The 21,331-nt window shown below is 41.8% G+C and overlaps 2 protein-coding genes across 7 annotated transcripts in view; one reads left to right on the top strand and one right to left on the bottom strand.

The window, feature by feature from the left end:
* Nucleotides 1-3,126, bottom strand: part of csmd2 (CUB and Sushi multiple domains 2) — a 270,938-nt gene extending 267,812 nt beyond the window's left edge. The window contains exons 1-2 of one of the 2 annotated variants that reach the window (XM_084918556.1): nt 2,855-3,126; nt 2,291-2,656 (exon numbers count right to left, since the gene is read on the bottom strand). In XM_084918556.1, coding sequence (XP_084774682.1) covers nt 2,291-2,465 — 175 coding nt within the window. In that variant the 5' untranslated portion in view covers nt 2,466-2,656; nt 2,855-3,126. Of the gene's footprint in view, nt 1-2,290 lie in introns of both variants that reach the window. The other variant, XM_084918557.1, reaches the window with a different exon arrangement.
* The window catches only part of LOC146362640 (uncharacterized), a 50,264-nt gene continuing 29,329 nt past the window's right edge, over nt 397-21,331 (top strand). The window contains exons 1-6 of one of the 5 annotated variants that reach the window (XM_084918560.1): nt 397-638; nt 6,880-7,084; nt 7,214-8,210; nt 9,419-9,559; nt 10,834-10,982; nt 12,231-12,384. In XM_084918560.1, the coding sequence (XP_084774686.1) occupies nt 580-638; nt 6,880-7,084; nt 7,214-8,210; nt 9,419-9,559; nt 10,834-10,982; nt 12,231-12,362 (1,683 nt within the window). In that variant the 5' untranslated portion in view covers nt 397-579 and the 3' untranslated portion in view covers nt 12,363-12,384. Of the gene's footprint in view, nt 639-3,258; nt 4,442-6,879; nt 7,085-7,213; nt 8,211-9,418; nt 9,560-10,833; nt 10,983-12,230; nt 12,385-20,371; nt 20,556-21,331 lie in introns of those variants that run through there. The other 4 variants (XR_014799149.1, XR_014799148.1, XM_084918559.1 and 1 more) reach the window with 4 other exon arrangements.

The following is a 21,331-nucleotide window of genomic DNA, read 5'->3' as shown; positions in this document are numbered from 1 at the left end:
AGGCTGTCTCATGCGCCGCTGACGAATGATAATACCGCTGGACTTGGAGTTAAGAAAGCCGAAAACGTTCCCCGGATAGGAGAGGACACGTCATCCTCGATTCCCCCTCCCCTCCATCCCCGGCCTTTGCATTCCCTGCCCTGCGCGTTCAAATGAATGGAGGCTGATAACTGTTTATTGAGCGGCTGGTCCAGTAGGGACAGCTGCTTTTGATCCCTTGTAGACAGCGCGCGGTTCTAATCATTTTTTTTCTTTTTTCTTTTCTTATTTATTATAATCAGAAACCTTTCACACGTCTCTATCTTTGTCTCTAACGGCCCCTGGGATCGATACTGGTATTAGTACAGTAAAGAAAGTCCGCTTGATCCACTAAGACGGCGTAGAAGAGCCTAAGAATGGCTGTCACACACAGCCTGTAACGGAATCTTTAGCACTTTCGTATACGCGTGTGTACATATGAGCCACACTTGATAAAAGTATGTGGAGACAGAAACGCCAGGAACTCCAAGTCTCCTCTTCCCCACTCCCCCGCTCCGCCCCTCAGCATAGTGTGAGGCTCTGGTGCCGCTCAATGGGAGGATGGGGCAACTGCTGGTGGCTGCAGCACCGAGGGATGTAGCAGACCACCTCAACGCGTGGTGAGTCAAACATATTTATCGACAGCGTTTAAAGTAAAGGTTGTTATACAGTGGGTGGGCGGCTAGATGGATAGTCTAGTCCCCTCTGCTCTTCGTAAATATGTGCGATAAGTTCAAGTCGCTTTATCGGCTCCAAAAGTAGAGCCAAACGGCAAGAAAGTGGGCAATAAAGAGCTCCCAGGGCGCAAATAAAACAAGCAGTCTCCTCCGAATATAGCTGCATTGAGATTTACTCCACGGGAGAGTCGAGGGAGATTTGTCACTATCATTAGGAGCTGAACTGAGTGTGTGATAAAGCTACGCGCTGAAACACGTTTTTTTTTTTCTTTTTTTAAATTTTATTTTAAATGTTGGGTGGTTGATGACACAAGTTGGAGCAAAAGGTGGGTGACAGAGTGGGAGTTATTTTGGTGGGAGGATTTGAGGGTGACGCTCAACCTCAAAGCACACTTTCGCACTTTTCACACATCGTGAAATCGCACGGCCCACTGTGTGTGCGAGCGTGTGTGTGAGTGTGTGCGTTTATGGTGATGCCGAAAATGTGTCTATTTCCACTCACTTGTGGATTATGAGCCGTCCAAAAAAGGCATGAGTGGGCTAACACAGAGCAATGACTCACTGTCAAATTCATATTGTGGCCATGGCAGTATTCTTGGCTTTTGCTAAAAATAGTGTCCATTCTCTGGTAGGGAGCCAAGACAGTGATAAAACGGTTGGCTTTCTTTGCCAAAGGACCTGCTCGGGACGGCAAAAATCATTGCGGCTCTTCCCCGAAACACCCTGAGCTCTAAATATGCTTTTCGTAACATGTCTCATAGAAGAAGAAGAAGAAGAAGAAGAAGATCATTTGTAACAGAGCCTCACATTTCAGGAAGACATCAGAACTGGACGTGGAAGTAAATTATTAGTAATGATAATCTGTTGAATGCGCGGGCTCCGGTTGCAAGATTTCCATTTGAAATTAATCAAGGGCAGAAAACCCAAAGTAAGATAATTAGGCCTGCCTCCCCATGCATGCACGACAACAGATAGAAACTACACGCAAAAACTGTTTATGGGTGGTTGCTTCACAAGTTAAGAATGCTTGTGGATGCGATGAGGAAGAACTGAGAAGAAACAGTCCCAAAGAAGAGCATGACCCACAGTGCGTCCGCGCACACGTGCACGCACACACCTTTTGGACTGAACAGCATCACAATCAGCCGCCCGCTCGACCACCTCGGTGGATTTCCTCATGCACGCAGCACATGCTGCACTAACAGCGAGGGTTTCGTGTGAAGCCCTCATTCACTCGGCGTCAGTACGTCCATGCAGCACATTTAACGCTCCCCTCCTGTTTTTAACAAAATGCCCAGCTTTGCTCAGTCCTTTAACGAAACCCATCAATAGAGTGAAGGATAGAAGCTCGAAACTCGATCCGCTTGTCACGAAAATAGCCACCCAACCAGCCACCTATTAATAACTTTGTGAGGTGGAAGAGCAACATCGGAGCGAGCCTGATCCTAAATGCGCCTTTAGGATGAGCGTGTGCCTGCGTGTTGCTGATGCTGATTTGCATTCAGTCAGGGATTGGGAAAGGGTGGGCGGTGGAGGGGGGTGGGGGTAAGCCTGCTGCATTTTGCATGTCTTGAGCTCTAAAGATGGGGACTTACCCTTTACTGAGGCGACCAGCAGCCCCATATATAAGAACAGCATCCGGCTCCAATGGTGCGCCTGCACTCCCGCCTTCATTAGAGCAAAAATCCGTATTCCGTCCACTTTCCTGCCTGCGCATTCCGGTCTCCTGAAAAGTCCCGTTGCTCCGTCCTGATTTGAAGCGGCGGTCATGGCAGGGCTTTTTCTCTGGTCTGGCAGGCACGATGAGTTTTCAAACGGTCAGAAAAGGGAGATTCACTCGGTGTCGGCGCTGAGAAAAATCCCAATGCATGGAGGAGGCTCGGAGCTCGCAGCTGGACTGAACCATGTCATGCGGGGACCGAGGGGTTCAGAGTCTCTGTCTGAGAAGATAGATTTCACACCTAAAGGAGGGGAAAGAAGAGGGGAAGGCAAACCAAAGGGGGGACGCGATTCAAGTGGTCAGTGATCTGCCCAGCACGAGTAAAAATCACAAAAAAACCCTCGCCAGCTCCACGCATATAACTGAGATTACCAGATACACGTCAAGAGAAAAAAAGAAATCAGGAGATTCCTCCTCTAGTTTCTCCGGCAACACTTACTTGTCCTTCTGTCTAATGTATCTCCAGTTAATAAGAGCATCTACGGTGCCAGTAATCCACGCTTTAAGTCGTCATGAGACCGAAATTCAGAGGAAGGATGAACGAACTGGTTAGAACCACGGAGGATATCCGGATCCGAGAAAGATCGCCTGGTTTGAGAAGTTTTCAACCAACGCCGGAGTGTGGTCAGCGATCTTATTGTACATAGAGAAATATGCAGTATGTATTCCCAGTATCTCAGCGCTCGGCCACAGTCGTCTCGGGTCTGCGCGGCGCCCAAGATTCCGACTGCAGACCTGCTCCTTCTCCGCTCTCTCTCTCTCTCTCTCTCTCTCGCTCTCTCAGCTCTCGGTTGGCTGTCCTCACTACCATCACCAGTCATATCATATACCCACATTTTTTTTGTGCTGGAACATCATTTCAAAATAAACTCATTAAGGGCTTATGTAAGTTATAAGTTTTAGCTTTAAAACCCTTCTCTTCCAATTTCTATGCATTGATTGCCATTCCCGATAATAATAATCACAACCATAACAACAACAACAATGATAATAACAATAATACGAAACCTTTAATACGCCTTAATCAAATTTGTAACAGTAAGATTTAGGGGAGCCCACCAACAAGGCCATTGTCTCCATCCATTCAGACCAGCAATGGGATTTCCCGGCAGTTTAGCACAGAAGTCCACTTGCTGCTCACTAAACGTGAAATTGATGCTTAACAGGCCAGAACCCTGGCCAGTAAATTTGAATGTCATTTCCACTTTTGCATATGACCGATATAATTAGTTTTTTCATAATGCAGCGCGCGTGGAAACAGTTGGGATAATGAAAGGCGCGTCGGCCTTCAACCCCGACATATATGATGGAGGCCATAAATAGTCTTCATGCAACATTAAATTAAACTTTGCTAACGCTGGATTGCTCACTCATCCTCACTAGCTTGTTCTGGGCTTCAATCTTGCATTTTTTTTCCAGGAGTTCAGGAAATAGATCTAACTGAGATCCTTAAGCCTCCTGCACTTAAAATATTTACGCTTACAGCTCGCAGGGGAACCCTTACATGCATGTAGCCCAGATGTACTAGGGGAAGGCCCCTCCATCTACTGGAGAGAAATGTTGCAGCAACTTATTTATGTCAGGCACTGAAATACTGAGAAATGAAATGTCTCAGAAGATTATCCTTACAACCGCTGGATAATTGTTGAAATTCTGGAACTGATACTGGTTGCCATGACAGCCTAACATGCTGACATGCTTTTGAAAAAAAGAAACAGCTTAAAAATACACATTTGGACTCTGTAAAGAAGACCGACATGGCCATGTATACGAACCGCAGAGGGAAAATGGTCCCTCTGGAAGAAGATCACTGGACGTCAGTAACTTCAAATCAGTTCCTCGGCGCATTTGCGCCATTTCCGCGTTTCGCCTGGATTCATCCAAACGCGCCGAGGGACAGCTATGATATGGTGTGCAAAATTGTCTGGAGCAAAGCTACCCAGGTGAAACCTGGAAGAGGTCAAAGTTCACTGGAAATCCAAGCTAGTAAAGACGACACTCCTTCAGTCATCATGTCAAGTCACAGGTAGGGTTATCTGTGGCTATACAGGCTATAACTGACCTCTCCATCATAAGCGATGAAACATGCCTTCATATAGCTTATAAACCCATAAGCTATGAAATTAACCTCACTGCGAACCCACTATGTCTCATATCACACTTTATCCAGGTTTAATCAGTCTGTCTATATGAAGCTCAAGCAGCTTCATCATTTTGTTCCTGGGGTGTGCTTTCATCTAATTTAGATGAAATGGAAAGCGGTAGGCTCCTCAGTAATTAGTGCTAACACTGTAATATCTAATATAGGAGATGGCAACAGGTACAGCCAGTATTCTGTGTTTTTGTTTTGTTTTGTAATAATACAGATGGTGAAGTTATAATTTGGAGTTTACAAGCGTCTTTAACATAGTTTAAAAGTAGTAACTATTGAAACCCATCATTCAAATGTTTAATACTTTATTGTTCAGTAGATCAGGTAATTTATGAGCCATTAATAATCATGCTGTATAATAATGATAAAGTTCCCACTGTTGACTCCCTACGATATCAGTGAGAACAGATTCCCTTTATATCAGCATCTCAAAAGTCTGCTGTTTGTGAAGAAGCTCCTCCCATCTACTGTTCAGACCTTGTGTTTAGGAGGAGCAGCCAATCAGAACAAATCTGGTTTGGGGCAGCCCCAGGGTTATTAGGGGTTTCTGTGGCTCAGCTGGTAGAGCAGGTCATCTGCTGGTTTGAAGGTCACTGGCTTGTTCCCTGACTCCTCCAGGGAGGAATGTAAGTACCTTTCTACTCAACTGGGTACAAAGTTACTATATAAGTGCCAGTTCATTTTATCTCAGTGTATTCATTGCACAGAGCAGTTCGACCTCTGACTGAAGCAGCGCTACCATACAATGTATTCTAGATTAATTGCAATTTTCTTTTTTTCCCAAAGAAGAAAAACATGGCCGACCAAGTAACACTATGCAACTGTCTGGCTTTGTTTACGCTGGGAGAAAATTGGTCTTTTCTTTTGGATGAATTCAGTTGTTGCAAGGACGTTTTACTTGGAACATTCATCAAAAATAATATAATAATGACAAAAAAAATGTGGATAAAAAAAGAGATTACAGTGATGGAAACCTCCTGTTGCTTATAATGAACACAGTGCAAGCCTGTGACGGAACTTCCTAATGTGGCAGGTTTCAGCACTTCTGTTAATACTTCAGTTAGGCTCAGGATTGTTTCCTTTGTTTCCAGTAGGTTACTGCGGTCTCCTAAAAACTCTGGCATTTTAGTGCTCTCTCTCCACAGCAATGTTTTCCCCCCTCTTTTACTGAATACCTCAGCTCAAAACAAGTGTCATTGATTGTTACCGTGGCAACATCAGTCATAGGCTAGAGTTAAAATGGGGGTAAAGTGTCTATTTTTGGTAGTTTATTTTAACCTTGACTAATCAAAAAGCAAAATTACGATTGACTGTCTAAACCCACAGGCCAGTCTAAAGTTTCTATTTGTATTTTGTGTATTCTATTTAATTAAAATGGCCCACAGGCTCATTTTAGAAATCATAACATTTGTTTTGCCTAAAACAGATAGGGTTATGGGAAAATAAATGGATTAACTGGATGGATGTGGAGTTGTAGCCTCTTTATAACTTATAACCAAGATCCCAAGACTTCATTGGAGATCAGTTGGGCTGCTGTGCGGTCATAAACCCACTGTATAATGTTAATGTACACCATCTGCTCACCCACCGCCCAGAGCTACCATGACGTCTCCGTTATCATAAGCATCCCGGGTCTCACCGGACCGTCTGTTCCGCATCGCAGCTCGACAGTCGACAGGCTGGTGACTAAAGAGTAGCCTCATTAAAAAGTCATGCTTTGAAGCGGGTGATGCATCATACATACAGGTTGGAGCCGTGGACTCTGTGATTCCTTATTTTCTAGGGAAACTGGTTTACCTGTTGGTGAGGGCAGTGAGGTTAGAAGGATCTTATGCAGGGTAAACACCCCCCCCCCCCCCCCCCCCAAAAAAAAAACAAAACAAAAACAAACAAAAACCACTGCTTACTTCACCTGGAGGTGTATTATTGCATCTTAAAATGCGATGTCAGAAAGCAGAAAATCTGACAGTATCTCCAATTAAGCCCATTTTGGCATGTTCGTGATACAAGTGACCTTTTCTTTATGCATGATCACCACAGTGATTTAGTATGAAAATGAATGTCATTTAATTTATAAACGCCTTCAAAAAGCATGCCTAACACACAATGCATGGGAAACTAAGTGACATCACTATCACACTTTCTCATTTTCTTCACGGGGGGGAAAAAAGAAGGTGCATACAAGATGACATGAGCTGGCTAACCTTGAAGTGGCGGTAATTATCCTGTGATAGCCTGTTACATGCAAAAAAATCTGTTTAACCCTGCCACACACACACACCCTACGTGTCTGTGTTTCTCTTCCTGTCCAGGGCTGAGAAGCAGCAAGAAGACACAGATGATTACACGCACTATGAGGAGGACAAGAAGCAATACCACACTGACTTCACCCTTCCTTGTCCTTATCTCTCGGGCCGCAGACATCACGGCCTATCCAATCCCGCACGGGTGCTGAGCCCTGTGCTGGAAGTGGAGATGAGGCAAATTAAGGAAGAGGCGGGCGGAAAAAGAAAGTCGGTGAGGGTTTTTTAATCAAATCTAATAACATCTGCTTTTCTCAGCATGAATAAAAATAGCATTATCCGTATTCGGCTAAAACTCGCTAATTAATGCAAGCACCATTTTCCATTGTTTTTGAATTCGCAGTCCTGTCGGGAGAGGGATGTGCAAGATAAACAAAGGAGTGTTGAAAACTCTCTTCAGAAGATGCAGGTCTCTCAATCCAGCAGAACAGGCACACAGAGCTCTGTGCCTGCACCTCAACATCTGGTGACAAATCCTGTCTGCTTTGAAGGCCACACCCCACACCTGCCAGACAGAGAAGGTTCTCTACACCCTTCTAAACTACCTGGGGATGAATGTGGAAGCAAGAAAGAGCAGAATGCAAGTAGGGGCTCAGACAGCTACTCTAGTGATGACAGTGATGCTGTTAGTCTACCTGGGGTGCAAAGTTGTGCCAGTGACAGCAGCAATAATGACTCAGTGGTTCGTGCAAAAGTGGTGAAGAAAAAGGAAATTCCAAGCTCATCTGTTGAGCTGAGCTGCGACAATGAGCAGGATTCCTTTTTTACAGCTGATGAAGACTTTCCTGCTCTCACCACCATCAACGCTGGCATTCCGCTATCTCTCACAGGGCCGCCAGCCTTGGGGAAGATAAAAGGCCAGTGGGAGATTCCCCTTTCATTCCACCCACATGACATACCCACTGTCACGTTGGCAAGTGGCGTGAATGACCCTGTGCAGGCTCCCATCCAAGGCAAACCAGAAGCACCTGAGGCAAACTCAAAAACCAAAGCACCACCAGCAGTCCCAGTGCAGAACGAGGCTTATGACCTCTTGGCCGACTTCCCAGCCCTCCAGCCCCCAAAGAACCCTTTAGCGCTTGGTGGATTGCGTCAGAGGAATCCCAAGACCAACGATGCAAAGGGGAAAGGAGTTCTCATTTCTACTCCAAGCCACTGCCAAAGCTGTAGGGGTTCCCATGAGAGGAGATTGGAAAATTCGCCCCACGAGGTCTCCTCCATCTGTGCAGGAGATCAGAAATCTGTGCTGGACCTTCAAACATTTGGCACAGTCCGCCATCGCAACTCTCCCACCATCAGCTGTGAGCAACGGAAGGCCAACAAGCAGCCGCCGCCTAGAGGTAATAAATCTGCCATGTGTCTCTATGCCGTTAACATGCCTCTCCTTCTATCAGGAAGTATAATAATCTGGTGCTGACAAATCTAACTTTATGCCACTCTTAAAGCTTTCTGGAGCTAGAAATACTCTCACATTATCTCTTTCTGACAATGCATTATTAATATTAGAGACACCTTCGTACTTGGGTAATTAAAGACAGGAGAGGAGGAGCAGCAGCAGCCTGTCCCAGGCAGAAACTCTAGCTTGTCGAAGATACAAGAGTCCAGCTCTCAGACTGCTACATTTTTTTTTCTCCTTGGTTATTTTTGAAGCCCATTTAACGGAGCACTTTTGTTTCTGCCACGAAGCAGGTGGCTTTACTACTTTGTTTTCTGTCCTTGAGTTCTACTTACTGATAGAAAAATAGCCAGACGAAACATCAAAGCAACTTTACCAATCACAGGGCAGCGCTTTGCCACCTTTAATCCTCAACAAACACCCAGATGTGCGCACAAACTCACAGACACATCCGCGCTTGCAAACATTGCAAACATGTCTCTGTGTAGGTGTTAACACACTGTGATTCTGCATTGCTGTTGCTGAGAAGTACTTGCTCACTTGGATGACTCAGTGGGAAAATGTTCTTTTAATGAGGGGATTATTTTGCAGTGGCAAAGTGAATTACACGGTGAGCCTTCCTGTTGGTGCAGAACAGAGCACAGATATAAGTACACATGCATAAGTACATGTTCATTTTAAGTAGAGAGTATGCCTTGTACAGTGGATACAGTACCTCCATGAACTTTGCGCTGGAGAAGTCGTTCCTTTCCTATTCCAGCTATATTTATATATCGTATTGGAACAGTATAATCTATTTGGTCTTGTTTGATTTCCCCTCGCCTTTTTAACAGGTGCACAGCTGTAACTGAAGGCGGCTCTGCTTTGCTCAGTAAATGTGCATATGTGATATACACACTGCTAGCCGTCCTCCAGCAGTTCGCAGCCAGCGCTGATATGATAGAATATACTCTCTGATAGCATGGCCCTGTTCATTCACTAGCACTTTGTCGATCCCCAGAGGGGGAGACTGCAGAAAATTTGTGGGGTTTTTTTGCAGCTGAGAAGAACACAGTTCTTTTTAGGCTTACCTATGGCACAGGCCAGACAGGACACAGTGCATGCAAAATGCCCATAGCAGTAATCCGCGTTCCCTTGCTGTTCATATTGCAGTTGCAGGTGCAGATGGCGTGGGTGTCAGTGCCAGGTCCTGGGCTAACGCTGCCAAGGCAGGCATGAAGCAAGCAGCTGCCCCTCAGGAGAAAGCCAGACCTGCTACCTTTCAGCAGATAGTTACCATTAACAAAGCCAAAGGTAAACTTATATCTTGGCATCTGCAGGTAATGTGTGCTTGTGTGTGTGCATATATATGTGTTGGATGACACATTCAGAGGGCATCAGATATTACGTTTCACTGTGGGCCCACATGAAGAATTCATCATGATCATTCCTGATCCCTTATTTTGCAGTGCTCTCAATGCTAAATGCTACAGAATGCCATTTTGTCCTTTACTCTGCTGCACCTCAAAGATCAAGCGTTTAGAGTTTTCATACATCCATATATCATTGTCAAATTAATTGTGATATTTTGGCATAATTACTGGATGCAAATGAGGCTGAAGTTGAAATGGCTGCTGCTCCATCTTGCACCATTGTTACTGTTTGTGACATCAATTAAAAATTGCCTTTTATCAAGCTCGACGTTGAACGCTGGCAGGTCTCTGGCACTGAGGTGGTCTGATATCGATATAAATAATAAAGTGGTGTTTTAACAACACGCACGTGTCTTTCTGGTTCCAAAGCAGATATTGAACAGAAACTTCATTAATCCATCTATTTTCTGCCTCAGATCAAATTCTGCAAGTCAGATGTGGTTTTAAGAGGATCAAATTCGTATGTATGACTGGAATATGTTAAAACTTTGCTTTTAAATGTGATTAATTATCAAACTTGTCTTGATGAAATTATGATTTAGATTAGGCATGTATCTGCACATTTGGTCAATGAAATTATGTTTCTAAATTTCCCTGAAAAGAAAAAGAAAATCTGGGTATATCAGCATCTAAATTGAATGTTTCAGCCAGCCTCCTCTCCAGAGAAGCTGCTTCTGTGATTCTGTGTGTTTGTACTTACAGTTTAAATGCGGAGGAGCACACGCAGTTGTTTTCTGTATAAATTCAAATTTTTGGCACGCCTGTTTGGATGTGTTGCAGCAGAAGATGCATTAACACGAATTTTAAACGACAGAGTGATGTAACCACTGCAGAAACTTTGCAAGGCAGTGGAGCTGAAAAATCAACAGTTTTCATGCTTTAGCTAAAAGTCTGTAAATAGTGTTTGAGTGATAAAAATGAATATTATTGATACTACTTTTGTACTATCAAAGTAAGACCCCCAAAGGGTATGTATACATGGGACATATCATATTTGAAATTTATGTATCCTAAAAAATATTATAATTTCCCTGGGATTCACTAATGTAAAAACTGTTTTGTTTTTTTTTTTAAATTAAGAAAGTAGGTTCAGTATAGAAGCTTCCAGCGTTCTCAATCTTAACTAGTTGTCCTTCATTTTTTTTGCTTTTAAAGCTGAATATGGTGCTACTCCAAAAATCAACAAGAAAGCAACAGTTTTCCATCCAGGATCAAATCAGAAGGTGATAACCTTGAAACAGTGCTGCTTTCACCCCTGCAACCAAATCCACTTTGTCAGAGTTTGCAACCCTCCTGGCTATCAGGTGAGTGTACTAAACAGTTACTTCTCTACATTAGGGCTGTGCGATATGACCAAAATCTCATATCCCGATATAAGACATCTATCGTCCCGATAACGATATAAATCACAAAAATTTTATATTTTCTGTAAATTCTGTGAATCTCGAGCAGCTCGACTTGCGTGAAGTGTTTCCAGCTGGGCGTCGTGTACCTGGAGTCGAGTGTTTTAACCAACATATGAAACGATACATTTTTAGACATAAGTTGTAACGGACGCCGTTTTCTTTGTGAGTATTTATTACACAGCGTGCTGCGGGGAAAAGCCTGTTCTAACGTTGGAGTCTAAGGTTTATTTTTTAGCACCCGACGGCTCTTTTTTTTTTTGCTTCTGATCCGTAAACACTCTGCATCTTTCACGTGATTCAGTTTATTTTGAAAAGTCTCAACAGGATCTTGAGCTTTATTGTGAAAGGTTTATGTGGAAAATAAACAAGCGGACACGCGATTCTGTTACCGTCGTTGTTGCTAACAACGCATAAAAACAGGCGCTTGTCCATCCGTAGTGTGGTTATATTAAATATAAGAGAAAGAGAGAACTTTAAGAAATTAATATAGCCACTACTGTCACCATCAAAACGATGAAAAAAATATTGCCGCAAACAGTTTATTTTGCGACACCACGAAACAAACGATAGCATAAAATGAAACGACAGACATTTTTATATCGTCATCCGATATATATCGTTATATCGAACAGCCCTACTCTATACATATATTTTGTTTTATTTGTGTTCAAGAGTGAGTTGTAGGGGTTGTACATGCGTGATTATTTTTTTAAAAACAGTATTTTTAAGTGTGCTCAGAGGCCCTTGGCTTTGTTCACCTGTAACCTCAGTAAAGTCTTTTGACATTATGATCTCGATTGCTAATTTTGAGTCTTACTAAATACAGCCTGGTGTTAACTTTGTAAAGAAGAACAAGATAGAATAAAGTATTTGGGCAATATGAATATGCAATGTCTGTTGGCTTCAAGAAATGAAATAGTGACATCACAGTGGGCTTGTCCATCTTTTAAGTACAGTCTATGTTTAAACTATGGTCAGCCCAATAATGTTGCCAGCTTACAGCATTACCTAAGAGATAGAAACAGCACAGGCAATGACTTTATCGTCCAACCTTTGTCATGCTGAAGTATCTCATACCTAAGGAAAAAAGCTGTTATCATTTCAGCTACATCTGTTTTTACACCTACTTTCACTATATACTTGCAGAGTGGGCGGGTTCTGACACACAAGTGTTGTTCAAACCAAATACAGCAAGTTGTGCAGTTACCTGACAGAAGCATCACATTCGGTCACGACTGTCACTCTTGCTGCTCTTCCCGGAGGAGCCACTGTGACTGAAGCACTGGTGATATAAAGAAAATGACTAGACATTATTATGTGACTGTTGTGATCCTTTGGTGTATCCTGAGTAATTACTTTTAGACAGCTGGTGGTATGATGCATACAGCAGGAATGTCCAGGAGAGCCTGTTTTACCTGAAATGAAGGTCCATGCTGCTAGTGACTGTCTGAATGAGGTCACCCATTCTTTTACTTTGGTGAATTTTGGATCTTTAAAACATTGCACTGAAGAAAAAGGACCTAGATCTCAGCCTGGCTAAACACCTATGGGTTATTTTTAGTATGTCAGCACCCTCCAGCACCATCATTAAACACCAAATGAATGCATATGCTTTAATGGAGAGATCCTCCATCCATGAAGCTGTTTGGGTGTGAAGCTGTTTTGGCAGCTCCTTTCTAAGACACCCAAGACTCCTTAATCTTCCTTTTGTCTTGATTCAGAAAAGAGTTAGCAGTGTGAGTAAAGCGAGAAGAAAAAAAAAGTTTCTTCTCTCCATTAAAAACAGAACACCACATTTTTATATCTTCACCTCTTTCTCACTCTGCCCTTTTTAGTCTCTGACCTATTTAAATTTGGGTTGCACTTTCTTTTAGCGTGTGCGATGGTGACAGTGACAGCAAGGCTTGCTGCACTCTAAGGTTTGCCCCTTTGGCCTAAGCACTACCAATCCAGCAGGATAATTACTAAAGCTGCAATGCACATTCCCCCTGGGCGGAAGTGGCAATGTGAAGGTCTCTTGATGTCTACTGAGAAATGAATTGCAAGGCGACGAGCATGGGCAAGGGAGAGAGACTGGAGATGGAGAAACTGTAAAATGTGTGATGCTGATGGAGAGAGACATTATGAAAGTTTTATTTTTGGCAGCAAAACAGCTGATGCTGAGATTTAAGTAAATGTTTATAGATGGCGTGAAAACGTTATGAGTGCTATCTTAGACACTGACATATCTTCAAATCTTTCAGTCTGTCTTTGTCAGTGTTTTGCTCTCAGACATGTAGAGGTCTAACTCATGTGCCAGCTCTCCTTCTGATGCTTTCCATAACCTAAATATTCTGCTATAAAAGTTTCACAGGACAGAAAGAAAGGCTAGAATCTGGAAAGGAATATCTAAAAAGACCTTGTTCTATCTCTCCATCCTTGATGCTTCCCCTTGGTAGACTGTATGGATGAGAATATTCTGTAAGTGGATGATACTAACTACTTTCTGAAAACCTCAAGGTTACTTAACTGGTTACTATATATATATATATATATACCCACCCTTTGTAAGGGTGCCATTTGTGAGTAGCTAATATCCACCGAAGGGATGTTCGACTAATGCCACTCTCCAGTGATATGCAGCGAGTGCTACGCTCTGGGCTCTTGCTGAATGAAGCTAGGACAGCCACTGATGTTTCTTCATTAGTGACAGTTTTCTTGCGTCCACATTTTGGCAAATCCAACACTGAACCAGTTTCACGAAACTTAGCAAGCAGTTTGCTAACTGTAGCATGGGAGATGGGTGGACTCGTAGAGTGTCTTGCATTGAAATCTGCTGCAATGACCTGGTTACTGCGTTCACCAGATATCAACACAATTTCGATCCGCTCCTCACGTGTTAACCTCTTCGACATGTCAATGGCTGTAAACAAAGAGAAACTTGTAAATAACTCATGAAAGAATAAAGTTATGTTGAAACCAAGCACACCATTGTTTTTCTTGTGACATTACCAATAAGTTTGATGTGTCACATGGCCCTCTTCCTATTGAAAAAACAAAAGTTGTATCCAAGAAGGCCGACTTCTAAATGGCCACCATGGTCACCACCCATCTTGAGGAGTTTGCCCCCTCACATATACTAATGTGCCACAAACAGGACTTTAATATCACCAACCATTCCCATTTTATTACGGTGTATCCATAGAAATGGCCCACCCTGTATATATATATATATATATATATATATATATATATATGGCATTGATTTAACCCTTTTCTGTCTCAAGAATCGAATTCATGATCCATTAGATACTACCTCAAAGAAAGAGCAATTAAGTTAAGCTCCTCTCATTGCACTAGGGAGTTGGCATACCTGAGCTAGTATTTGGGTGCCATGGCTTCAAATTTAAGAATGAAAAACCAAACAGAATCACAAACTGACAGTTAAAAATGTTCCACACTTGGCAGACACACGAAAAGAAACGAGTGGCCAAATTGTTCCATTTAGCAGCCTGATGGATTGGCTTTTGAAAATGTAGGATTTTCAGAAACACGGCACATTCGGGGAGCAGTGAGGAGGAAGGAGGGATGGCCTCAGCACCCCTCAGCCTGTGTGGTGTAATAGTGCCGGAGACGTAGGCTGAAGTTTTCGCTCTCGCGCTCCTCTGTCTTCGTCCACCTAACAAGCCCGTCTTGAAGCTGTTGCTAGGCTACACTGGTCCGTTGTTATCCTCCGGCTGGTGGCATTTTCAGTCTTCATGTCTGCGTGTTCGTATCGGTGTGTGTGAGTGTATGTTTGATATCCTTAATGCAGAAAAAGTCGGAAAGGCAAAGTGCAAAATGAAGGACAAGGAATATGATTAGAAGTTTGACCCTGAAGATCCACGAATTACATTAGTGCTTTGTGTGTTTAGCGGCATATCCAATTGATCAGAGTGGTATGATTACTACCTCTGAACATTAGTTAGATTAGTGAAGTTTAAGTGTCCTAATCACCCTGCAGTAAGGTAAGCACTAGATTGAAAAAAAAATTTGAATCTGTGTGCTTTCGAAATAGCAAATTTTGAGGTTTAATCAAAATTTTAAGGCAAGTCTGTATACATATGTGCTCAAAACAGCCCCTATGTTATCTGCAAGGTAATTATAGTAAACTAAAACTTAACAAAAAACAAAAACTACATGCAAAAAAGTTTAGTTAACTAAAACTAACTGAAACTGTTTTTGAACAGTTTCAAATAAAATAAAATAAAATAAAATGAAAGATAGAGGCACTTTCCTTAGTTTTAGATTTTTAGTGTGGTAAAATCCTTTATAAAACTCGCCTTATTAGCAAAATTTAACAGACAAAATTAGTGAGACTTAAATCTTTACAAGGCTGCTTTCATCTGCTTTCAAAAAGTTCTCTTTTTGTATTGTAATACCTGTACTGATTTCCCGAATCTTGCATATGGCATATGCCCTAATAATAACTAATGATTAAATGCAGAGTGTTGCATAAACACACAGAGAGTGAAAAGAGGTGGGTGTAGAAGAAACACTGCATCACGGGAAGTCCACAGTAGCCTAGGCCTATTGCAGCACACCTAAAGAAGGCTTCAGAGCCTCCTGATCTACCCAAACTGGGAGCTGGTTCCATAGAAGAGGGGCCTGTTAGCTGAAGGCTCTCCCTCCTGTTGTACTTTTAAACACCTTAGGAACTCTGCTGTCTGAGAGTAAAGTGCTCTATTTGAGTTATAGGGTATTATGAGGTCTTCAAGATAAGATGGGGCCTGATTATTCAAGACCTTCTATATAAGGAGAAAGATTTTAAATTCAATTCTTGATTTAACAGAAATGTTAGTTGTTAGGCATGCTTCAATCAATGGCATCGTAGACTTCACAGATCTTAAGTAGAAAGGCTGAAAAATATTAAATCTAGGCACCAAAATAAGGCTCCACACATTGCCCTAAAAGGTAAACAGTAAAGCTTTCAAAGAATATGGAATGCTTGGAACAGTTTTCTCTTGTACGTTGAGCAGAAGACGCCTATAACTTTTAAGAGCTCCACTGATTGGCTGTAGGTCACGAGAGACACAGATGTTTCTGGGTCCAGACAGTGTGAACCGTGCTCCGTGTCACCTGTCATGCTAACCCTTGATTTACTCTGAGGTTGCAGAAATTGCAGAACTACAGAAGGATATGGGAATATGATTAGCAGTCGCTCAGACGCATCAGTGAGAATGTGTACAGGGCCGACTGCACCGTCTGCCACTGGGTTTTCTCCATTAGTCATGGAGGAATCTGTGACATCAAACAACATGATGGAAAATCAAGAGGAGTGAAAGGCTGCAGATGGCACTTCCAAGTGACGGGAAATGATGATAGCCATCGGCCATAAAAAAGTGCATCATTGAGAGCCCTGAAGCCAAAATGTATCTCATTGTCCCAAATCCTGGAGATGTTTGCTCGATTCATGCGTCAGCTTTCAATGTAGCAGATAATGTTTTGGCTACAGTTTCATGTTGTCTGGCATTGAGTGAGCAGTACAAAAGTCTATCAACTACCCTTATATGCTGAAACCTGACACTAAAGTGTCCCAGTGCCTAGAGTCAAAAAAAGTGAAGCCAAGGGGTCGCACTGCATATAAAGTTTTGAGAGCTCACTCTCTGGTGGTCTGCATTCTGTTTTTGGATCACCACCTCCACATTCTGACATTATCAAATGGAGGGTAGAACAATGCACGAGCATTGTATTCCCCAGCCAAAATGCAAATGACAAAGCATTATTATTAGTTTTATCATTATTGCACGGCTTTACGTCATGATAAATTACCTCTTGACTGCAATTGTCAACTGGATCTCTCCTCTAATTAGCTAATTTGCTCATCTACGCGGTGGAAAAGTGACTATGTGATTAATGTGATTTAGAGTCCAGCAAAATATGTAATAAACCTTGATTAATGAAAAATATTATTTAATAAGAATGACTGAACTTGGCACTTTTTTTTTCTTTTTTAAATTATAATTGTGCGATAACACGGGCATGGAAAAGCAATAATCACTGATGCCTGAACATCGCATAATTTTTTTTATCAATGACACAAAACTGTACGTAAAATTTAAACAGGTCCTAGATGTGGGTTATATTGTTTATTCTTGTATTTTACCAAATGGAGTACAAACTAACCAGCCCAGGTTTGTTCTGTTAGTTTGTGTTCCAAGCAAAGCATTTAGGCACATAACCACTTGTCAGGAAACGTATTGCTCTTTACAGTCGTGTAATGAGTTGTCTTGTACAGTTGAGTAATCTTACTCCTCCTGTCTCCTCTTTCCTCACACACACACACACACACACACACACACACACACACACACACACACACACACAGAGTGAAATAAAGTGAAAAGGAGGGCAGCACACCACAGTGCACAAGCACAACACGAGCCTTCGACTTGACTATGTTGTCAAGCAGTTGCTAATGTGTATTCAATATTGATGAACCTTGTTCTTTAGCCTCAGCTCTGAAACGTTTGCCCCACCCTGCGAGTTCAAAGGGACTGTCATTATGGTGCAATTCTAAGGAAGAAACGCACAACATTTGGATACACCGTTTATTTTGGTTCATGTCTTATAAAGTATGATTTGAATTATTTTTTAAAACGCACTGGATTTTGCAATACTCTACTTCCTGGCCTCCTTTCAGATTAGCAAATATCAAATATCAAAATATCCAAAATACACATTACTCATATTCATTTTTTTCTACCTTTCTATTGGATGTTTGTACCAATTAGTACGTATTTAATGGTTATAATCTGCAAAAAATGTTTTCCCTAGAAATCAACTGCAGAAAAGACCTGCAGTTGACCTTTTCTGGCCGTTAAAATTATCATTGACATTCAAGAAAATATTTATGCTCAAAATTCTGACTTTAAGTAATCTGATTACATGTAATCTTTTCAGGTAATTTTTGTTTTTTTACATATTTACAATGTGAAATGTTAAAGTACCAAGGATAATTTCTTTAACTAACAACAATTTGAATAAATAAACTTTTGAATTACAGTTTTACTGACAATTATTGCAGCAAGTTTATCAGGGCAAACAAACATTATTTTTTTTAGTGTACAGGGAGTGCAGAATTATTAGGCAAATGAGTATTTTGTCCACATCATGCTCTTCATGCATGTTGTCTTACTCCAAGCTGTATAGGCTCGAAAGCCTACTACCAATTAAGCATATTAGGTGATGTGCATCTCTGTAATGAGAAGGGGTGTGGTCTAATGACATCAACACCCTATATCAGGTGTGCATAATTATTAGGCAACGTCCTTTCCTTTGGCAAAATGAGTCAGAAGAAGGACTTGACAGGCTCAGAAAAGTCAAAAATAGTGATATATCTTGCAGAGGGATGCAGCAGTCTCAAAATTGCAAAGCTTCTGAAGCGTGATCATCGAACAATCAAGCGTTTCATTCAAAATAGTCAACAGGGTCGCAAGAAGCGTGTGGAAAAACCAAAGCGCAAAATAACTGCCCATGAACTGAGAAAAGTCAAGCGTGCAGCTGCCAAGATGCCACTTGCCACCAGTTTGGCCATATTTCAGAGCTGCAACATCACTGGAGTGCCCAAAAGCACAAGGTGTGCAATACTCAGAGACATGGCCAAGGTAAGAAAGGCTGAAAGACGACCACCACTGAACAAGACACACAAGCTGAAACATCAAGACTGGGCCAAGAAATATCTCAAGACTGATTTTTCTAAGGTTTTATGGACTGATGAAATGAGAGTGAGTCTTGATGGGCCAGATGGATGGGCCCGTGGCTGGATTGGTAAAGGGCAGAGAGCTCCAGTCCGACTCAGACGCCAGCAAGGTGGAGGTGGAGTACTGGTTTGGGCTGGTATCATCAAAGATGAGCTTGTGGGGCCTTTTCGGGTTGAGGATGGAGTCAAGCTCAACTCCCAGTCCTACTGCCAGTTTCTGGAAGACACCTTCTTCAAGCAGTGGTACAGGAAGAAGTCTGCATCCTTCAAGAAAAACATGATTTTCATGCAGGACAATGCTCCATCACACGCGTCCAAGTACTCCACAGCGTGGCTGGCAAGAAAGGGTATAAAAGAAGAAAAACTAATGACATGGCCTCCTTGTTCACCTGATCTGAACCCCATTGAGAACCTGTGGTCCATCATCAAATGTGAGATTTACAAGGAGGGAAAACAGTACACATCTCTGAACAGTGTCTGGGAGGCTGTGGTTGCTGCTGCACGCAATGTTGATGGTGAACAGATCAAAACACTGACAGAATCCATGGATGGCAGGCTTTTGAGTGTCCTTGCAAAGAAAGGTGGCTATATTGGTCGCTGATTTGTTTTTGTTTTGTTTTTGAATGTCAGAAATGTATATTTGTGAATGTGGAGATGTTATATTGGTTTCACTGGTAAAAATAAATAATTGAAATGGGTATATATTTGTTTTTTGTTAAGTTGCCTAATAATTATGCACAGTAATAGTCACCTGCACACACAGATATCCCCCTAAAATAGCTAAAACTAAAAACAAACTAAAAACTACTTCCAAAAACATTCAGCCTTGATATTAATGAGTTTTTTGGGTTCATTGAGAACATGGTTGTTGTTCAATAATAAAATTATTCCTCAAAAATATAACTTGCCTAATAATTCTGCACTCCCTGTAGTGTAGTGTACTTTATGGACAATATCCAAAAATCTGCTATTCAAATAAGCACAATTGTTAATAGGTAGTGCCTTATTTACACATTTAAACAGTATTTCAGAAAAATACTCACTGAAGAAAGGGTGGCTTTTAATCACAGTAAGAAACTGTTCAGCAAAGCAGTACCCTGTTCTGCTTTGACAATGTTATAGTACTTTTTGGCATCATTCACATTTCTAACATAGTGCAGTGTAGGTGTTTTGGTAGCTTTCTTTATTGGAAAAAAACCCCTCCCCAAAATAATTGGTACAAATTGTTTTCCTGAAAATATTACAGAAATTTGACCTCAGTTTCATTGTGTCTCTGAAATATTACACTCCAACAGTTTTCTGAACTCACGTCTTTACTTATTTATTGGCTTTGCCAAGGCAAGCATGCCTAACATGGTGAGGCTGTTTATCTGTCAAAGAATACCTCAGATCGAGTCCTCATTGCCTTTTTTTTGGCTTTACACCTTGTTAAAAACTGATTCCTTCTTTCACATCCTAAGGCATGTTCTTTGATCCTTCCTCTTCCTACATTTTTGCTCTCTCTTCATGCTTCAGTCTGTTGTTTGTATTCTTCTAATTATTTGTTTAATTATCTGCCTTCTTCCAGCATTTTGGAGTCCAGCCGCATCAAGTCAACTATCCTCCAGGATTCAGCTGTCCCCGTTTTCCTTTCCAACAGGTGAGGCTCCAAACAATCCAATTCTCTGCTGTCCCCAAACCTTTGAGCCAGCTCTAATCTGCATTGCTGAATTTACCTCCAACACGCGAGTGTGTGCGTGCCTGCCTCAACTGTGAGTTGGATCTCTATTGAGTCTTTTTTTATTTTGTGAAACTGTCAGCTTGTATTACATATAAAAGTCCTGCCAATGTGCAATAAATATTCCTCAGAGATTAACCAATCTCGCAAAATATAGGTCACATCAGATTCTGATAACGTGCACGTGTCTGTATGAATGTCTTTGGCATGAGCACATTTTGAGTGTACGGTTTGGTGTGTGTATTTGTGTGTAAAACCTGCCTCGCGTTATATAATTGAATATGGGGGGGTTGGGTTTTATTTGTGCGGATGTCACTCCTGATGGATGCTCCTCATAAGACAAGCACAATCAGGGATCATTCCTCATCTTGCCTCCCACTCCTTACCATTACTATCCATCATATTTTATTCACAAATTCAAGACCTTACTCTTTTTCCCCCCTCCTTCGCTTTGTTGGCTCTGGTAGATAGTGGTGTCACAGAGAATTTCATGCTGCCACATGTTGTGTCTTTTCTGTCCTAATTGAGAAGGAGGCTGGCCGTCTTTAATAATAAGTCTCATGACCATTACAAGGCGACGGGTAATGGTGGAGCTGTAGAACAGATGGCTTTTCACTTTGAACCAACACACATATATATACTGCAATTATACACTTTTATGACTGCATTCTCATTGAAGATCTATTACTGACACAATACGGTTTCATGGTTTTTCACTGGACTGGTGCTCATTTCCTCCACCTAAGTCTCCTGTTATGGTTGTAAGTTGTGTGTTGCCACAAGCTCGCTGAGTGGTCTACGTGCTAAAGT

The sequence above is a fragment of the Perissodus microlepis genome, chromosome 22 (assembly GCF_051167445.1).
Source record: "Perissodus microlepis isolate ML-2025 ecotype Zambia chromosome 22, ASM5116744v1, whole genome shotgun sequence".
Classification (NCBI taxonomy): domain Eukaryota; kingdom Metazoa; phylum Chordata; class Actinopteri; order Cichliformes; family Cichlidae; genus Perissodus; species Perissodus microlepis.
The sequence above is the reverse complement of the archived record's forward strand: the minus strand, read 5'-3'. Positions and strand labels throughout refer to the sequence as shown.